Source organism: Oreochromis aureus, linkage group 2 (assembly GCF_013358895.1).
Source record: "Oreochromis aureus strain Israel breed Guangdong linkage group 2, ZZ_aureus, whole genome shotgun sequence".
Taxonomy (NCBI): domain Eukaryota; kingdom Metazoa; phylum Chordata; class Actinopteri; order Cichliformes; family Cichlidae; genus Oreochromis; species Oreochromis aureus.
The window spans coordinates 34,020,997-34,042,648 of record NC_052943.1 but is presented as its reverse complement, the minus strand read 5'-3'; the positions used below and the strand labels follow the sequence as shown (position 1 = coordinate 34,042,648).

The window sequence follows — 21,652 nt, the reverse complement described above, 5'->3', positions numbered from 1 at the left end:
TTTCAAAACATTTAATAGGTTGTAGAGAATTGAAAATGGTCATTTGTTGAATTTGCAGCATTAGAAGATCATATTTACTGAAATAGCAGTTTCACAGCTCTTGCATCCATGGAACTTGTGAGTTTTTGGAAAGTTTCTGCTTGAATGTCTTTGCAGGATGTCAGAATAGCCTCCCAGAGCTGCTGTTTGGATGTGAACTGCCCCCCACCCTCATCCATCTTTTGCTTGAGGATGCTCCAAAGGTTCTCAATAGGATTGAGGTTAGAGGAGGGTGGGGTCCACACCATGAGTTTCTCTCCTTTTATGCCAATAACAACCAATGATGCAGATGCAGCTTGAGATGGTGCATTGTCTAGCATGAAGATGATTTTGTTGTGGAAAGCATGGTTCTTCTTTTTCTGCCATCAAAGAAAGTGGTCAGTCAGAAACTCCACATACTACACAGAGGTCATTTTCACACCTTCAGGAACCCTAAAAGGACCAACTAGTTCTCTCCCCATGATTCCGGCCCTAAACATGATCCCACCACCTCCTTGCTGACATCGCAGCCTTGTTGGGACATGGTGGCCGCACACCAACCACCCACCACTCCATCCATCTGGACCATCCAGGGTTGCACGACACTCATCTGTGAACAAGACTATTTGAAATTAGTCTTCATCTAGTACTGGGCCCATTGCAGGCGTTTACAAAGCCAGGAACACTGCGCCGACCAACGCCGACTCTGCATTCACCAACGAGCTGAACCAGTTCGACGCCCGTTTCGAGGTTAGCCAGGCAGCTAATGCTAACCACTGCCTGACAACTGAGGACCGTGACATCATCAGAGAGGGACTGGCGATCATCGCAGAGCACAACGTCCAAGCGGCGCTGAGGAAAGTGAGCACAAGGAAAGCGGCAGGACCAGATGGCATCACTGGCCATCTGCTGCGGTGCTGTGCTAACCAGCTAGCAGGTGTGTTCACTTCGATTTTCAACGAGTCCCTGGCTAAGTCTGTGGTCCCCAGATGCTTCAAGAGATCCACCATCATCCCTGCGCCCAAGAACAACAAGACCTCATGCCTGAATGACTACCAGCCAGTTGCACTGACCTCGGTGGTTATGAAGGTGTTTGAGAGGCTGTTGAAGAAAATCATCTCCAGTTCGCCTACCGACCCAACAGATCCACAGAGGATGCCATCACCCATGTCCTGCACACCACCCTCAGCCACGTGGACAAGAAACAGGGTAACTATATGAGATTGGTGTTTGTTGATTACAGTTCAGCGTATAACACAATAGTGCCCAGCAGACTGTTCACAAAGCTGAGGGATCTAGGACTCAACAGCCATCAGTGTGCAGGGGTGTTGGACTTCCTCAGTGGCAGAACTCAGGTGGTGAGGTTGGGCGTCTCTGACAGCATCACCATTAGCATGGAAGCGCCATAGGGGTGTGTCCTCTCGCCACTGCTCTACTCCCTCTACCCTTCAGACTGTGTGGCCACCCATGACTCCAATGCCATTGTGTACCATGTTTACTTTTAGATTTGACAAGGCCAAAGGCAAACAGGCAAATTTATTTACATTAGGGGGAAACTGGGCAGGAAGCAGACAAAGATGGCACTGGGGGTCTAAGTGGGTTTGTGATTCAGAAGAAGACAGAGGTGGAGATACTTGGAAGAAGACAAGGCTTTAGGCGGCCTTGGTCGAGAGTGGGCAGGCAGGTGAGTATCCAGTGACAAGAGTCTTTCAAAGCAATGTGAGGAGGACGACCAGTGACTGGAAATCGAAGAAGATGAACAGGTAAGATTTCAGGTAGGACTGCAGAATATGAGGCTCCGAATTGAGGTACTGTGATCAGGCGGAGACCCATCACCACACCGGTTCCCAAATGCTCATGCTCTTGATGGAAAACAACCTGCAGGTGTGAAAGGGTGAGGCCCAGGAAGTGACCCAGCCAAGGGTCAGGAATGAAAGCTCCCTGAGCCAAGTAAAGAGAAAAGGAAATCACCAAACCATGACAAGTCACCTTGTTTTGTGTTTTTTGTCCACATATAAAAAAAATACTACAGCTTTTTTTTGTATGCGTGTTGTGTCACAGATTCACTTGAAATTATTTGCAGTCAAGATCACAATCAAGAACTTATCATTTCAGGAAGAGAAGAAGTGTTCAAAGAACTAAGACTGAACAGCACAATAAGACAACAGTTCTAGATCATCATAGTGCTAATGAAAAACGTGAAATCTCTTCAGTTCTAATAGCAGCACAGACCAGTCTGTGTAACTTTGTTCACCAAATTTCATTAACTTTTTATGATAGGACAACAATATGCTACACTCCTGGTTTAATACAATCTTTTATCTCGTTACAACTGAACAATTATTGAATGCTATTGCAGTGAATTGATAGTACTTAGCTTTAAAGTTTATGATAATCATTGGTTTTGCATCTACTCTTGATGGTGTCCAGGGGTTGGATTGGATGCTGGCGGTACCACTCATCTTCAGTGTCTTGCACTCATGCCACCAAAAATAATTTTACCACAAAATTAATAAAAGCTTCCTTTATGCAAATCAAACAAACCAACAAAAACAACTGACAGTTGTACGGTAGTTAGCACTCATAGGAAGAAGGGCCTGGATTTGAATAGAGCCTGGAGCCTTTCTGTGTTGAGTTTGATGTTTTCTTCATATCTGCGTGGTTTGTCTCTGGGTATTCTGTTGTGGTATGATTGAGACATGGCAGATCCATAGATCGTTAGTCAAAGCCATCTTTATTCATTCCACATGCGTCACACCACAACCTCTAACAACCCCTGCTTCCCTGTGTTTTTAACACTGCGGGCGTGATTGCGGATGCAATGCAGGTGCATCCGCACAGCACCGCCGACCACGCCCCACATCCGTCTTTCTCCAACAGTCCAAAGAAATGCATGGGGTCAGGTTAATTGGTCATTTTAAATTGCTGACAAGTGTCTGGCAACCGGTCCTAAATTTTGTAAATTTTCTATCACTACCAATGCGAGTGCAGAATTAATGTACAACATATATGTTAAAGGGTTACCTAGGCAACTGGAACCTGGAATTTCCACAACTGACCAGCTATCAGCTTCAAAATAATATGTGATAAGCAAATTGCTTCCAGTTTTTGCAGTGTATAAGTTTTCCTTTACTTATTTTTGTATAGTAATTCATATTTTCTTTGTTTCCTGGGCTCTAAAACGTGGGAGGAAAGTGGCATAAAAATGGCATATTCTGATAGCTAGGGTCAGTGTTTTCAATGTTGAAATAATCAAAACTGAAATATTCCTACCTGGCAGCATGGTGCAAACTGCAAGAGGGTTCTAAGTTCGACCTTACCATCTTGCTGGGGCTATCTGCATTTCTGGTATTCTGGCTTCCCCCCACAGTCCAAAGACATGCAATTACTAGGGTTAGGTAAACTGATGATTCTAAATGTCCTTAGGTTGCCAGGCGATTGCATTTGTCCCTAACCATCGGGAACCCTCACGTTAACTTTTATCAAGTGGAAAAAAGTTAGCATTCATCCTCCAGCTTCACTGTGTTTATGTTACAATACAATTTTATTTATATAGCACGTTTAAAACCAGGGGGTACACCAAAGTGCTTCACAGTAAGGAATAACGGTAAATGATTACACTGAACAGTAAGTCATTAAAACAAGGTAAAATAGAGAAAGCAAGCAAAAAGCATTAGTAAGTAGAGATAGGGAGAAATCATGATTATCCAGAGAAATGAGTAGCGATACAGCAATTAATGAGCGGTGAGAATTAGCGAATCGGAAAAGCCAGGTTGAATAGGTAAGTTTTCAAGTGTGCTTTAACCCTTAAGGACCCACAGTGACACTGGTGTTACCGCCCCTTTACACTTAGAGAAAAACTATTTATAATGGTTTAACTTTGACTTTTAACTAATAAAGTCCCTAAGTGACGTCTACTGCACAAACTAGTTCAGTCATGTGACAAGTGAGGCACTCTGGGTGTTCAAGACACCATTTTCAAAGTCTTGGTCCACCTGGTTAGCTAATGAGACCACTGTGCTAATTTTAAAAACTTTCTTTTCTTTTTGCAAAGGTAAGCTTTTACTCATTCAGCAATTCTAAACTTTAGATAAGATGTTATAGGTCACTTGTAAGTAAGTAAGTAAGTAAGTAAAGCAAGTAAAACTTTATTTATATAGCACCTTTCAAGATAAAAATCACAAAGTGCTTCACAGAAGCTAAAACCTAAAAATAAAAATCAACCAAAAGCAAGTTTAAAAGATGAGTTTTAGCTGTTTTTAAAAGCGACCACTGAGTCCACAGATCTCAGGCTCAAAGGAAGAGAGTTCCACAATCTGGGGGCCACAGTTACAAAAGCTTTGTCGCCTTTTGTTTTCAGCCTCGTGTGTTGGACAGCAAGCAAGCCCTGGTCACATGACCTCAGGGACCTGCTGGGAATGTATGGATGTAAAAGTTCACTTATATATGTTGGTGCTTGTCCATGCAGAGCCCTGAAAGTCAAGGTCAAAACCTTAAACTGGATTCTGAATTTAACGGGGAGCCAGTGCAGCTGAATCAGCAGGGGTGTGACATGCAGATGCTCCAAAGAGGCTTTACATAAACAAGTAAACAAAGAATTACAATAGTCCAGACGAGATGAAACAAATGCATGAATGACAATTTCTAATTCGGAGCGCGATATAATGGGACTCAGCTTAGCAATGTTTCTCAAGTGATAAAAACAGGAGCGAACCAGAGATTTTACATGGGCATCCAAAGTCAGAGCTGAGTCAATACTAACACCAAGGCTCCTGATAGACGGTTTTGCAAATGTAGCAAGTGGACCCAAGTTTTCCGTAACACTAGGTACAAAATTTTTAGGAGTACAAACAAGAACTTCAGTCTTCTCCTCATTTAGTTGAAGAAAGTTTCCAGCCATCCAACATCTAATGGAGTCTATGCACTTATGCAAAATCTGTAGCTTGGAAACATCATGGGGCTTAAAGGAGATATATAACTGAATATCATCTGCATAGCAGTGATACGAAATGTCCTTAAAAGTGCTCAATAAGTGTTGAAGAGGAAGTAAATACAGCAAGAACAATAAAGGCCCCAAAACTGAACCTTGTGGCACACCATAGGCAAGAAAAGTAGAAGAGGAACTGTACTTAGAGGTAGCCACAGAAAAGGATCGTTCATGCAAATAGGATTCAAACCAGTCCAAAGCAGTCCCTGAAATACCCACCCAGTGTCTCAGCCTATCTAGCAGAATATGATGGTCCACAGTATCAAAGGCGGAGGTCAGGTCCAACATCAACAGAACGGAGCATTCTCCTGCATCACATCTCATCAAAATGTCGTTGGAGACTCTAAGAAGTGCAGTTTCAGTAGAGTGAGCTCTACGAAAGCCAGATTGGAATTTATCCAGAATACTGTATTCATCTAGAACAGCTATAAGCTGCTTAGCCACAACCTTTTCTAAAATCTTAGCAATGAACGGTAATTTTGAAATCGGTCTGTAGCTACTGAGAAGAGAAGCATCAAGCTTAGGTTTTTTTAACAGTGGGTGAATAACAGCATTCTTACAATAAACAGGGACCTGACCAGAAACCAGTGAGGTATTGATAATTGTGAGCACACAGGGACCAATAGACTGAAAGACATTTTTAAACAAAGATCCAGGTAAAATATCAAGAGAGCAGGAGGACGCTTTCATTGAATTAACTAACTTGACCAGCTCAGGTAAGGACACAGGTAAAAATCTTTCTAAAATTACAGGCCTAGCTTGAGTTGGAGCAGACAAGAGAGACACAGAAGGAGAGATATTGTTCCTCACGTTACTGACTTTTTCAACGAAGAATGAAAGATATTTTTCACAATCTTCATTTGATGAAATTGGGACAGCATGTGGAGCAGGAGCAACAATATCACTAATGGTGTCGAATAGTACCTTGGGGTTACCTCTGCTCTTAGACACTAAGTCTGAGAAATAGGCCGCCCTCGCATCTCGAACTGAAGTGTTAAAAGAGACTAAAAGGTCCTTTAAATGAAGGAGATGAACATGCAAACGCGTTTTCCTCCATAAACGCTCAACCTTACGGCAGCAACGCTTTAAGAAGCGAATGCTGTCATTTATCCAGGGAGACGACTTTGAAACCAGAGCTAGTCTAGTTTTGACAGGACAAACATTGTCTAAAATAGAAAGACAATGATTATTAAAAAGATTTGTTAAAAAATGAACATCTTTATAAGGAAATAAAACTAAATTAAAAGCATCGGAAAATTTAACAGCAGTAGAGGAATTTAAGATGCGAGAGCTAACCACATGTCGAATAGGAGAGAGGGACAAATGAAAAGACAGATTAAAAAGAATGCAATGATGATCCGAAATAAAAATGTCCTCAGTACAAATAAAATCAATGTTTAAACCTAAAGTAAAAACAAGGTCCAGTGTGTGTCCTTTGGTGTGTGTGGGACCAGACACATGCTGAGTAAAATGAAAAGAATCCATGACACTAAGGAAACCTCTGGCAAAGAGGTCAGAGTCATCATCAACGTGTATATTAAAATCCCCAACTATAACCAGTCTGGACAGCTTCAAAGTCGAGGATAAAAAGTCACTGAACTCCTTTAAAAACATCCTGTTTAGGCCAGGTGGACGATACACTACAGCGCAGTAAAATGGATCTTTATTTCCAATTCTAACCAGCTGTAGTTCAAAGGATGAAAAATGTCCGACCAACACTGGGCGACAGTAAAACCGGCTTCCAAACACCGCTGCGACACCTCCTCCTCGACCCGACGTCCGAGGCTGGCTGATGAACGAGTACCCACTCGGACAGAGTTCGATGAAGGATGAAAAGTCACCATCGCGCTGCCAGGTTTCGGTTAGAAATAAGAAGTCCAGTTTCTTGGAAAGAATAAAATCGTTCAGCAGGAATGTTTTATTAGTCATTGATCGAGCGTTAAAAAGCGCCACTCTCAGTGAAGTAGAAGTACCTATTACCTAGTTTGGTAATATTTCTGAAACAATTTGATCTAGAATCAGTTTGTTAAATATCGCTGTGACAAATATGTCACATCGGGCATTAAACTCCAAATTTTCTTAAAAAAACTGATGTGACATATTTGTCACAAAAAGACAAAAACTGATCATTTGCTTAGTCAGTTTAGCTCATTCAGTTATTTTAATTAAATGTATTCTTTGTTGTTAATTCTCAGTCATATTTAACTAAATTCAAGCATAACTAATTTATTAAATTACCTAAATTTGTGATGGAACTTTACTTTAGCTTTGTCGAGTATGTTTTTCAGTTACCCCATTTTTGTCATTTTCACTCTTTAGTAGAATGGATAAAAAGAAAAATATAGTGTTCAAGATGCGCTGGAGTTTATCACTACAGAGGACAGTGAGTATGAGGGATGTGAAAGTAGCTCAGATGAAGATTCTGAAGACCCTAATTACATCCCCCACAAAGACGTGGAGAGTGATGAATCAAGTGAATCCAGTGATTCAGACAGTTGTGATTCAAGTGATTTAGAGACAGAGCCACATTCAAGCCATATGGACACTGGGCAGCCCAAGGCAGCTATCAAAGGACAAAAAATCTCCTGGAGAAAGAAAACGTTCGAAACCCCTGAGACCACATTCAAGGGACCCTGTGCCAAACCTCCAGATGAGATCCACACTCCACTGGAGTACTTCAAAAACTTCATCACAGATGATATGCTGCTGTTGTTAATGGAACAAACAAATTTATACAGTGTACAAAAATCCAACCATCTGAGAAATGTAAATACCACTGTTAAAGAACTAGAAATACTCATTGGTCTCTATCTGAGAATGGGTCTATCCCAAATGCCTGGAAATCGAGCATACTGGGAAAATGACACCAGCTGTCCTATGGTAGCAGATAACATGTCCCGCAACCGATTTCAAACCCTGCTGGGATCTCTACATTTCACTGACAATACAGATTTATTACACAGAGATGCAGAAGACAAGTGCTGGAAGATCCGTCCATGGCTTGAAATGTTTCGCAAACAATGCCTGGATATCGTCCCAGAGGAGTACAACTCTGTTGATGAGCAAATGGTACCCTTCAAGGGGACACACAGCCCAATAAGGCAGTATGTGAAGGGAAAGCCCCACCCTGGGGATTGAAAATCTGGGCCGGTGCTCATCCTCTGGTATGCTCCATGATTTTGTTGTTTATCAAGGTGGTACTGGGAAGAAGACTTTACTTGGGATTGGAGGAGATGTTGTGGTGAAGTTGTGTGAAACTCTGCCAGCTGAGCAAAACTACAAGGTTTTTGCTGATAACTTCTTCTCCTCAGCCCCACTTGTGCTCACACTTCTTCAGCGACAGATCTACTTTGTAGGAACACTTCGTGGAAATCGCTTAGCAGGTTGTCAGCTTGAAGATGAAAAAAGTCTTGCCCAGAGAGGCAGAGGATCTGTTGATGCCAGGGTGAATAAGGAGGAGAGCATGGTTATTGTGAAGTGGTATGACAACAAATCTGTTACCCTCATCTCATCCTATTGCGCAACTGAGCCTCAAGATACAGTCCGTCGCTGGAGCAAATCGGACAAGGCATTTGTTGAGGTCAAAAGGCCACACATTGTGAAGGAGTATAACACATTCATGGGGGGTATTGACCTGCTTGACGCCTGCATTGCAAGGTACAAGTACCACATGAAGTCACGGAGGTGGTATCTCTACCTGTTCTGGCAAACCATCATGCTCGGTGTTGTCAACGCATGGTTGATTTATCGTCGTGACTGCAAGCTACTTGGTGTCCAAAAGCCACTGAAACAAAGAACCTTCCAGGCAGAAGTTGCCACAAGCCTGATCCTTTGGAAATCACACAGGGGGCGCCCATCACAGAACATCTCATCACCACCTCCACCACCCAAGAGAATTCATGTTGGAGTTCCAGAGGATGTCCGGACTGATGAGGTTGCACATTGGCCTGTAAAATGTGAAAAGCGAGGTCGGTGCAAAAATTGCAAGGTGAATGCAACTACCACCCTCTGTGAAAAATGTGATGTACGTCTTTGTTTCACAGAGGAAAGAAATTGCTTCAAAAGTTACCATTACCAAAGGTAAACTTCTAACAACTGCAATGAAAAAAGCCATTTGAGCAAGTTATTGACTTTATGTAACATTCTTTTCATATGCCCATGTTTTTAGTTCATTACACCTCTCTAATGTTAATGTTTTTTCAGTGACATTTTCAATTGTACCTCCAACAATGGGCTGATTTATTTTATTTTTTTTCCAAGAAGCTTGTTGAAGTAAACCAAGAAGTGTTACCATCATTATCCATGTTAAGAATTTGAAAATAAAAAGGAAATTCTGTTTTTAAAAGCAAGAAAGTGTTTACAGAATTACTTTCTAAATATGGAACAAATGTACCTTGTATACCCAATGAGACATATGTGACATTTCAGATCTGGGGCAGTGGGTGGAGCTATTACAAAAAAAACTTCAGAAATGTGTTATATATGATTCATTTGATATAACTTACAACCCCCATAATTTTCATGAAAGTAGAAATAGGTCTGGGTTCTTAAGGGTTAAAGGATTGAATGGAGTCAGAGGCACGAATGGTAGCAGGAAGACTATTCCAGAGGTTTGGTGCTACAGAGGCAAAAGCACGATCACCCCTACTCTTCAGACGGTGCCTGGGCTGGGCCAGAAGTAACTGACTGGAAGATCGTAAAGAACGGCTGGGAGTATAGAGACTGAGGAGGTCGGTGAGATAGTCAGGGGCAAGGTTGTTTAGGCATTTGAAAGTAAGCAGCAGAACTTTAAAATCAATACGAAATTTAATAGGCAGCCAATGTAAGTCAGAGAGCACTGGAGTAATAGGGGCAAACTTTCTAGTTCCAGTTAGGAGACAAGCCACAGCATTCTGAACAAGCTGTAATCGTTGGAGGTGAGCAAGTTGGAGTCCAGAGTAGAGCGAGTTACAATAATCTAATCTGGAGGTCACAAAGGCATGTATCAGTTTTTCAAGATCTTTTTTACATTATTAAGTGTTTGACCTTTGAAATTTGGCACAATTGAAAGAAGCCAGATTTCACCACTGAGGAAACCTGTTTATCCAGCTTAAATGAACTATCCAGGCAAACACTTAGATTACTTACAGTATCTGTAAGAAAGCAAGCAAAGGGACCAAATTGGGCAGCTAGCTGGTCTCGTGGAGTGTGACTATCAAACACCATAATCTCAGTTTTCTTGCCATTTAAAATGAGAGTATTGGCTGACAGCCACTCTGTAACCTCTTTCAAGCAGTCAGACAAACTGTCAGATACACTGCAGCTATGTTATGCTAACATATCTGTGTAGCTAGCGATCACGTTGCACATCGTTATATACCAGCTAGCCCAACTTCAGTAACCCTACAAACGTCACTGCTGTTTAGTTTTCTGTCTTCATTTATGTTGGAAGTGATAGCAGAGCTGAGTTTTAATTTTTCAGAAATCGAGCTAACTTCCTGCTAACTTCTAACTCTGTTAAATGTAATAAATTCTGTCTTCATGGATGCCTGGATGTTAAACTTAATTGTTACAACTGGTAAAGCAGGAATGCTGATCATTTTATTAAAGATGAAAGAATTTAGACAGTTTTTAACTCTCAGTGTTCGTTTGACTTTGGGACCTGAGTTTAGGACCCAGATTACTCAGCGAGACTCCTGACTATGGTAGCTGTAATGCTCCAGCAATCCATGAAGCGGTGCGGCTTCGTAGCTTACCACAGTTGTACTAAAACATTTTTGACAGATTTTTGAGTGACGTGTACCACATAAAATCGGTTCAAGGTCAGTAAGCACAGCCAGAACTCATACATAAGGCACACCGGATTATAAGGTGCACTGTCGATTTGTGAAAATGAAAAGATTTTAAGTGCGCCTTATAGTGCGGAAAATTCAGTACTATCTTGACAGTACTGACCTATGAGGGTGCAGAAGAAGGTGCTGTTTCTTATTAGCTGTAGTGCACCACTGAACATTTTATTCTCCATCAGAAAAAATTGTGCTCCACAAAAGAGTAAACATACAACAGTAATACAAACAGTAAAGCTAACATTTAACTTAGCTTGGCTTAGCTGCAATAGTTTACTGGCTATGCAAGTCATTATATGTATACGCTGTAAGTATTTTCTCTAAGACCTTGTCACGACATAATAATGCAGTGTGTCTGACTTTTTTGCTTTCCTAGGTGTTTTGCCATCCTCAGCATCCATCTCTAACTTCCCTGCCCCCACCATCGACTGTGTTGAAGCTCATCGTGCGTGCTCCGTTGAACCCATGTGCGAGGCATTGTATCGAGGCTTGGAGCTATGCGCAGAAGATGCAGCGGTGTCCCCGCAGGCAGAACTGTTGGCATCTGAGTGTCTGGAGAAACGGGATGCCCTGCTAGCCAAACACCCCTCTCTACTGACCTGCAAATGTCAGCGTGGTTTCCGTAAGGAGGAGGTGTGCCTGCGCATATACTGGAGGGTTCGCCTGCTGCCAGGTCAGTGTGGTTGGATTGTGGTGCGGAGTGTATATCTAAAACTCAACTAAACTTTTTGGACAGCACAAGGTTTAAAGTTAGGGGTGTGGTCATTTCAGTTTAAAAGTATGCTGACTAATTCAGCTGTAGCTGATAGTGTTGAGTGATGCTACGTATATCGGTATCAATACCAAGTAAATACAGGGCCAGTATTGCAGATACCAACAGCGATACTTCTAGTTCTAACTGTTTAGAAGAGAATATTTATGAGATGAATCATTACCACTTTGCAAATTCTGAATATAATTTAATGACCTGAATGTATTTTAAATAATTTATACATTAAAAAAATACCTTTTAGCTTTTCAAATATTTTGGGTTTTTCTGACATCTGGAACTTAAAATTACTTGGTGTTATATCAGTTTAAATGTATTTTATAAATAAGATAAACAGTCAACATAAAGTGTTAATATATTCAGACATGTTTCATGGTTCATGTTTGAGGTATATATTTTCAAATCCAATAAATTCATTTTATTAGATTTAATAAAAAATATGTGGAGCCAGCTGAGGTGGTTCAAGTATCTGATAAGGATGCCTCCTGGGCACCTCTTGGGTGAGGTGTTCTGGGCATGTCCCACTGGGAGGAGGCTCTGGGGCAGACCCAAGACACACTGAAGAGATTATATCTTTCGGCTGGCCTGGGAACGCCTTGATGTTCCTCCAGACAAGCTGGAGGAGGTGGCTGGGGAGAGGGAGGTCTGGGCTTCTCTGCTTAGGATGCTGCCCCCGCAACACGGTCCCGGATGGATGGATGGATGAATGGAATAAAGTAACTTATTTAACACAATTCAGTGGGCTGAATATATAATTTAAATGTCTGAATATAGGGCACCATGGTGGTGCGGTGATTAGCACTGTTGCTCACAGTAATGGTTCTGAGTTTGACTCCATCACCAGGCCTTTTTGCATGTTCTCGCTGTGTTTATGTGGGTTCTCTCCTGGTACTCTGCCTTCCTCCCACAATCTAAAGACATGCAGTTAATGGAGTTAGGCTATTTGGTGATTCTATATTGCCCGCTGGGGTAGGCTCCAGCCCCCAACTGACCCTGATAAGGATAAGTGGAAAAGAATGGATGGATGGGTCTCTGAATATAGTCTAAAGGTAATCAGTTTGTTAAAGTAACAGCTGTGATGATCAGTGACACTAAGTAATGTTGAAAGAACAACCTGAGTCATGACTAATGTCCCAGCCGTGCCCTCAGACAAGTTAATAGGGTGGCTGTAGCTCAGGAGGTAGAGCAGGTCATCTACTGATTGGAAGGTTGGTGGTTTGATCCTTGGGCAAGACGTTAACCCCAAGTTGCTCTTTAATGCATCCATCGGAATACATCAGAAATGAATGCGTGTGAATGTTAGCTAGTAAGCCCTTAAAGCATAGAAGAAAGTACTTGTGTGAATGTGGCATGTAGTATAAAGCGCTATGAGTGCTCTGGGAGAGTAGAAAAGTGCTATAAAAGCATCAGTCCATTTACTAAGAGATTACTTTCACCACTACATAAGCTACCTGGATATTCTTTGCCTTTCTGGAAGGACTGTAACAGTGGCATCTGTCTCTACGCTGGCGTTGGGGTCTATCTGTGGAATTTCTTGTTGTTTCTTTTCCTGCTGTTTCCAAGAAAAAGCTTTTTTTTTCTTGGCCTTTCATGTATTTATATAGGTTTGTGGTGTTGCCACAGTAGAGAATTGCCTCTGCATGCACATTACTCTTTGCAATGTTTTCATTCACATTCATAAAATATAGTATGTTCTGTTTTGAAGGCTATCTTTCTACTTCAAAAGTCTCAAGGATATATAAAGATTGTCCTTTATTATTTTTGTATGACATATATATTAGGTATAGTACAGGCATGCCTGTGTGGAAGGCAAATGTGATATAGTAGCTACTATTATATCACATTTGCTATACATTTTGTATGTAATGATTGAATCTACATTGTAGGTATAATTGTCAGATATTACAGCTTTTTCAATATATCTGTGTGTGGTGGAGTCTACTCATCAACATTATGCCTCAACATTTTATGCTCACTAACCAAATAACAGCACTTGTGACATTCTTGTTTATTTCTGATAGGTTACATAAAAGATAATTAGCAGCAGTATTTTGACACACTGTTGATACTCTTTTTTCCTTTTTTTTACACAGGCAACCATATGCATCTATGCACTTTCTTATGTTCTAAAAAGACTTTCTAGTGACTACTTTATATTCAATCATTGCTAATTTTAGCCCTTTTATTCAAGTCAGAATCTCTTTTTTAACCAACAAACTTGTCATAATCCCAAACCAGCCTTGTGTACAAATGAAGCCCTGCTAAAGACTCCTCAGTCTGAACACACAGAATCACAGGAGTCTGTCTTCTGTGCTGGTGGGATTTGTGCATCAGTAAGTCAGCTAACACAAGCCTACGGACTCCACCTCCCCTGTGGCCTATTAGTCAGTGGAGCATTAGTGTAATTACACACTCTAAAGTTCCCTATGCTACTAGGCTGCTCTAGCATGTCATTACCATAAATATATAGCCTGGAAAAGGATTTACATACATAAACACTTTACATGCCATTACATTTTTGACTGAACTTGTACTTTGGAATGCGCTTAAATAATTTGCAGGAACAAGCACCTGGTCCACTAGTCAATTACAGCTCTGCTAATGGCTTTTACAAGTGGACAGAAGTAGCTTTTAATAACATGGGCTCATGATCACTTTGGACGTAGTATGCTGTTGGTCATATCTTGTCATTTGTTTTGTCCATATTGATGAAATTTAAATGACAGAGGGATGTGTTATTGACTGATTTCAATGAAACGTTGAGTGTACAATATGATTTGCAATTTAGAACAAGAAACATCAAGAAGACTAAAATTCAGTTCAGTTCAATTTTATTTATACAGTGCCAAATCACAACAACAGTTGCCTCAAGGCGCTTTATATTGTAAAGCAGATCCTACAATAATACATACAGAGAAAAACCCAACAATCATATGACCCCCTATGAGCAAGCACTTTGGCAACAGTGGGAAGGAAAAACTCTGGCAGAACCAGGCTCAGGGAGGGGCGGGGCCATCTGCCACGACCGGTTGGGGTGAGAGAAGGAAGACAGGATAAAGACATGCTGTGGAAGAGAGACAGAGATTAATAACAGATATGATTCGATGCAGAGAGGTCTATTAACACATAGTGAGTGAGAAAGGTGACTGGAAAGGAAAAACTCAATGCATCATGGGAATCCCCGGCAGCCTACGTCTATTGCAGCACAACTAAGGGAGGATTCAGGATCACCTGATCCAGCCCTAACTATATGCTTTAGCAAAAAGGAAAGTTTGAAGCCTGATCCTAAAAGTAGAGATAGTGTCTGTCTCCTGAATCCGAACTGGAAGCTGGTTCCACAGAAGAGGGGCCTGAAAACTGAAGGCTCTCCTTGTCGATAATGGACATTAGCTCGGCTAACATCCTCCTCTGAACATCTGCTATTTAGAGTTTCAAGGATAGAAGAGTTCAAGAAGAGTTTCGGGAACTGGCCAGACACAGCTGCCCTTCTGCACCAATCTTCTTCTCTCAGTCAGGAGCCTCACAAGCCTTTTCCTTTACCCCCCTGTGCTGCCATTTGCCCAGCAGGCATCCAGATAAAACATTAAAGCCTTTTGGGGTGTGCAAGACATTACTGAAGACTTGTTATGACGCAGTGAACTGCCCAGCAGACTGAGCCAACTTTGGTCCTTGTTGTACAGAGCTTGAGTGTCATGTGACCGGTGCAGTTCACTGTTAAGATGAACACCCAGAAATTCGTACCTGTTCACGACCTTGATGTCCAAACCATGGATGTTCACCAGTGTGATAGGTGTTGATTTTCTCTGGAAGTTAACCACGTCTCTGAATCGAATCGTTGTTGTCCTGGGCACCTGTCCCTCATTCCCTCTCCAGACATCCCTGCTTTTTGTTCTGAGACTGAGTCTTAATTCACTGTCAGATGATCTCTCTAGACTCTAGAGTGTTGCTTCAGGCTCTTCTTGTTTGTGTTTTTCTTTTTCTTCACCCAAACTGAAATACATAGTTTTGGTAAAGTTTGGATACAGCAATTAAACCATGTGGATTGGTCTCCACATGTCCTCTGCCAGAATGTCTGAACAATTATATAGCATGAATATAGTTATCAGCAGAGATGCCTGTCCAGTGGGTTGTGTTTGAATGTGTAAGGCCTATTTGTGTTCAGTACAGAGTTTTGTATTGTATAAGTTGTCAGTTGGGGCTTTTAGTCATTTTGAAGGTGTTTTGTCCAGACTTTTTTTGAAGGTGTTTTGTCTAGACTGGTTATATATTTTGATAAACGTTCTTAGAATAAAATAATAAAATTTCTGTCTTCAATAACATATTCTAGATTTTTTATCCTCTTTGTTTGTTTGTTTTATGATACAAATTTCAAATGTTTGTCTGTCTTACTACACTGTATTGTCAAAAGTATTCGCTCATCTACCTTTACGTGCATATGAACTCAAGTTAACCTATTCTTACATGTTCAATTAAAGCCTTATCTATCTATGTGAACCTACACAGAGCCTGAGCTAGAAAGCCTGGGTTAACAGATAAAGCTGACAGCCACTGTTGTGATACCCGTTATTTTCAGCTGGGGTTTTAGCTTTTATCAGGCAGGACTTACCAATCCCAAATGGACTCACATCTCTTGCATCCTCGTGATGATAGCATGTGGTTCTATGCTTGCAGCTCTGTAACAGATCACCATTCTGTCCACCAAAAGTTCTTGAGCCCATGGAGCAGACAAGCAATCTGTGCTAACTGCTTAGGCCTCACCTGGAAACAGTCCTCCACTGAAGTGCAGCTCTCTGAAGTGTGACTTAACAAACATTCACACACACTGATAATTGCTATTAATCTCTCTGTTGCAAATTACTCTTCTTAAACCAAGCGAATTGTGTTAACATCTTCAGAGGCAGTACTGTTGTGTTCTTCTTCCCTTTCTTGCTATTCATTTCCCCCCTCGCATCCCAGCCAATTGCAACAGGGAGACCAACAGTCTAAAAAAAAGCCCTTCAGTGTTACTTAATATGAAACCATCATTTTCTATTTCTGCAATATTAGAGTTTTTCAGTGAACCACCTAAGTCTTCATGAAACATTATAATGCATATTATATGTATGCTACATTACATTACACCACATTATATCATATTGCCTTTCATTGCCTTGTGTTACTGTTCTGTTGTGTCCACAGGAAATGTGTTTATTTCATCCCCATATTATCATCAGGCCTTAATTCTTAATATTAACCAGCTGCTGTGAAAACTAAAATATGAAGTGTTATTCCTGTTAGCGCAGAAAATAGCACAGGTCTATTTTAACCTGCCTGATACAGAGTAAACTGGCTTCCACCCTAGAACCTGGCCTGGTGAGGGAGTACCTGGGAGAGCGCCCAGTGGCTCGTTCTTTTGGCCGAGCCTAAAAAGGCAACATGGGCCTGCCCTCCTGCAGGCTCACAGTAGGTGCCACAGGGGTTGGCTGCGATGTGCATAAGACAGCAGTCAAAGGTGGAGGCCCTGGTGGCCCAAACCCCAGCTTTTCAGACTTTGCCATGAGGAGTCCATGTGTAGACTCATGACAAACTGGTCAGATCTGTCAGCTGGCATGAGAATAATGAACTGGATGGATGAGACATGTGAGCTGGAGAAGGTGGCTGGAGAGGGCAAGCCTAGGTTTTTCTGCCTCTGTGACCTGGCCCTGGATAAACATCATGGTTATTGGTGTTCCCAAAGACAAGTTCAGCTGGTCTGTTTTTGACTTAAGAGTTTTTCTAAGTGAATTTGAAGTAATGGTGTAGGACTGTGGCACTTCAGTTAAACTGAACAACCTCAGAGTTAACATATCCTTAAACCAATCAGCAAGCATGAGCCAGTTTCTTTCCTTGGGAATCTGTAATTAATTAAATCCTTTAATAATGTAAACAGATGTGTGAATATCAGTGGGGAATTTCGATATCGTTTCCATGTATTACCTAAATTTTTCTTCTAAATATGTTTGCCTTATCGTAAACAGACAGATAGGTTTGCTAATGTTTGTGTGTTCCTTTGTCACCAGGGGAGGAGGAGCTGGAAATATCTCCATATGACGACATGCTTGTGGATACACACATGGCTTCGTTAGTTGCAGGTAAAACACACACTGATAAGCACACAGTCACTTGTGTGGTCTTTTTTTCACGATTAACCACATTGAGTTTGTGGACTTGCACATTGAGTTTTTAATGACAGAGAGGTCTATAACAGTGAAGCAGATCAATGGATCACTAAGCCTTGGACATGTTGTTAAGTATATATCAATCAATATCATGTAGTGACACTGATCTTTTATTGTTTTTTTCTAATCTCTGCTTTTCTAAGTCCATTTACATCAACAATATTTTCATCATAAGGGTGTTCAGTGTGCACTCACATTAGTAGTGTTAGGTCGGTCTCCTTTGACCAGCTGCATATTTTCTTTTATCTGGAAGTGTCCCAGCATCTACTTATCTGAATGGAACAGACCTGCAACAGGCATTTATTGTTATGAAAAACATATCCTAAAAAAACTTGGACATATCTAAAAGAGCATAAACTGTCAAATGTCTCAAGCTAATAGATAGCTATAACACTGATAAGAAACATACTCAACGTTCCCAGGGCAGGAATCTCAGCCTACTCCGGGTAAAATAAGTATTGAACATGTTCCAAGTAAATATATTTCCAAAGGTGCTATTGACATGAAATCTGATGTTGGTAACAGCCCATCCAATCCACACATGTAAAGAAACCAAACCATAGACGTCCATAAATGAAATTAAGTGCTATAATGATAAATGAACACGCTTACTGAGAGTTGTTTAATACTCTGTACAAAGGCCTTTATTGGTGATCAATTCAAGATGCCTCATATGGAGAAACTAGGTGCAGACATTGCTCAGGTGTGATTTTGGCTCATTCTTCCACCTTAACAGTTTCCAAATCCTGAAAGTTCAGTGGGCCTCTTCTATAACCTCTGTCCTTCAGTTCTTTCCATAGATTTTCAATTGGATTCAGGTCATGTGATTGGCTGGGCCATTCTAGGAGCTTTATTTTCTTTCTCTGAAACCACCTTTTTCATCTTAATGGTAGATGGCATCAGATTTTTTATCAAGAATGTCTTGGTACATTTTTACATTCATCCTTCCTTCACTTATATGAAGTGTCGGATGGTGGAAAACAAACCCACACTTTGATGTACCTACTTGCAAACGTCACTGTTCGTATAGTGTTATGAAGTGCCTTATGACCAGCAAGTGACTCAGATATGGTGTATTTTATGGCATTCAAAGAGTTAAATTTGGTCTCATCTGACCAGAAAACTTAAAACAAGGTTCAATATGCTTTTTTTCTTCAGAAATTGAATCGTGCGTGGTGAGCGTGCAGGCCCTGGAGGTTTACTTGTTTTCTTTGAGATTATTATACATTCTGATTCCAAGTCTGTCTGTAGCTTTCTACTGGTGGTCCTTGGCTCTTGGACCATTCTTCTGATAATTCTTTTCTCTGTATGAAATCTTGCTAGGAGCGGCAGGTCGTGTTGGTTTTTGGTGAAATTATGTTCTTTCCACATCTGGATTATGGCCCCAAGAATGCTTACTGCAACCTTCATTAGTTTAGAAATTATTTTATAACCAATGCCATCAGTATGTTTTAGGACGATAAGGTTGTGAAGGTCTTGAAATTGCTTTTTCTGTTTTCTTTGTGTTAGTGTAGGGTCATTTTTTAAAGAGCACTAGTACTCGGTGAGAAGAATTACTGTGATTAATTTCCTAACTTATTTTACACCTTTAAAAAAAAAAAAAAAAAAAAAAAACTGTATTACTGTATCCCATAATTTACAGCATAGAACAATCTTACATACATGAAAAATGAGTAATACTTACCCCATATTTGGAAAATTCTTTTGTTACAGTAGTTGTAACCACACCAACTTACACAGAACACATTACACATACTTTGGCTGCACACATTGAAACACCTGCTTATCCCCTTTTTGGGTACACCCTCTCTGTTGTTCTTCCAGTTCAGCCTGTGGATACAAGATGTTTGTTTGTGACAGAGCTTAAGATAAACTTTATTGTTCAACTTGCCATGTAGATCAATAAGAGACCAAACCCCTACTCCTTCCCTGTCCAGAATGATTGATGTCTTTCACATTCTCACTTCACAAAGTCTTTCCCCAGATTTCCCCCAAATATATTTTTTTCTCATCTGAAGTACCTAAATTAAATTTCCCTCATCACAAAAATGATCTTTGGACCAGTTTTCCTCCATAAAAACAACACACTACTTAGAAATTTCTGCAGCGACCTAGCATCACAACAGAGAAACAAAAGGTTAGACTGAAATGTTCTAAATGTTCCCAAGCAGCATTACGCTGCATGCTGAGATCGACCCATTCAGCAGTGAAGTGGTGTAAAATTCCACCTGCAGTGTTACACAGACAGTGGGTAGTCAGACTGTCATCCATTTGTCTTATTTGGATAACCTGTATCCAAACCAAAAATGTTACCAGAAAATTGAAGAACTTTGGATCATAGGCAAGATTCGTGCAAATAACAGATGTTATAGTGTTCTCTAGTTTTTAATGTAATTTTATTTTTGCTTATTAATTTTAGATACCACTCCATTCCTTAGAATCATATTAGAAAAACTTTAATGTAGGAAAGTAATAAGTATCATTTATATGGTATGAGTATATAGGGTATTATCAAGTATTTTGTGTGTAAGCAAGAGTTAAAATGGTCCAGAATGATCTAGATTGGGATTCAGGCACCTTCATTTAATGAGCAATTAAATCTGACTGGCAGTTTAATACAAAATATTGTCAAGCAATTTTAATTTTTATGAACCCCATTCTCATTTTTTTTTTTAGCTGATGCCACAGAGACAGTTAAGCTATCGCACGATCCTGCCTGCAATTGTGTTTTCATCACATATGATATGTTCAGATATGAGGTTGTGCTTAAGGTATTTCAGCATCTAGATAGTTTTACAGAAGTGGAGCATATTCACGGTAACTTTTAAACATATTAATGTGTGAATTCTTTGAAGATTATCCTCTAAGTTATGACTGCTCAGCAAGTTTGATAAGCTATACATTTGAAGCTCATAAATAATGTTCTAATCTATCCAAGGTTTTAAACCGGATATTGGATATGTACATGAGACGTTGCTGAATTTATCTGGATATTTCATATTCTAAAATGTTTTCAAAAGCAAATTAAATGAGAATTATTTTAAGATTCATATTAAACAACGGTTATATTACAAACTGGGTAGTTTGCATTGTTGAGGTTCAGTTTACAACTACTGTTATTGTAGTATGTTTAACTGGTGAAGAGCAGAATGTGGTATCCTTGGTCGCATCTAGCTTAGCTCCTGTCAAACTTGCTGCCCTGCTACTCCTGAACTTAGGCTTCCCCCATCTGCTAAAGTCATGGTGAAGACACATTGAAATTTGATCATGAAGAACACATTCAGAGGTTGTTTGGTGTGGCCTAAGATACATTTGTGTACACACAGCTAAAACTGTGTTATAACGTAAACCTGAAAGTTTTGTTCCATGAAGGAGATGATTTTAGTGAAGAGGAGAAATGCAGTTAATGGGTGGGTATTTTTACATGTAACTTTCATGTAACTTTTTTCATCTTACATTTATGTATAAACTGGTGTCCATACAGCAGGTAAAATAAGTATTCAATATGTCACCAATTTTCTAAATAAATATATTTCTAAAGATCCTACTGATGTGAAATTCTCACAAGATGTCAGTACTCATTCACTCCACATATGCAAAGAAATCAAACCATTGATGTCCATAAATTAAGTTATGTGTCATAATAATAATAATAATAATAATAATAATAATAATAATAATAATAATAATAATAATAATAATAATAATAATAATAATAATAATAATAATAATATTATCCATTCCATTCACGTCCGCTCATCCTTGTCAGGGTTGTGGGGGGTTGGAGCCTATCTTGGTTACCACAGGGTTAGAGGGAGGGTACACCCTGGACAGGTTGCTAGTCTGTCACAGGGCT

At 40.3% G+C, this 21,652-nt stretch overlaps 1 protein-coding gene across 1 annotated transcript in view; it reads left to right on the top strand.

The window, feature by feature from the left end:
* The window catches only part of LOC116317986 (GDNF family receptor alpha-1-like), a 93,389-nt gene that overhangs the window by 38,525 nt on the left and 33,212 nt on the right, over positions 1–21,652 (top strand). The window contains exons 2-3 of the mRNA XM_039622107.1: positions 11,207–11,503; positions 17,638–17,709. Coding sequence (XP_039478041.1) covers positions 11,207–11,503; positions 17,638–17,709 — 369 coding nt within the window. The remainder of the gene's footprint in view (positions 1–11,206; positions 11,504–17,637; positions 17,710–21,652) is intronic.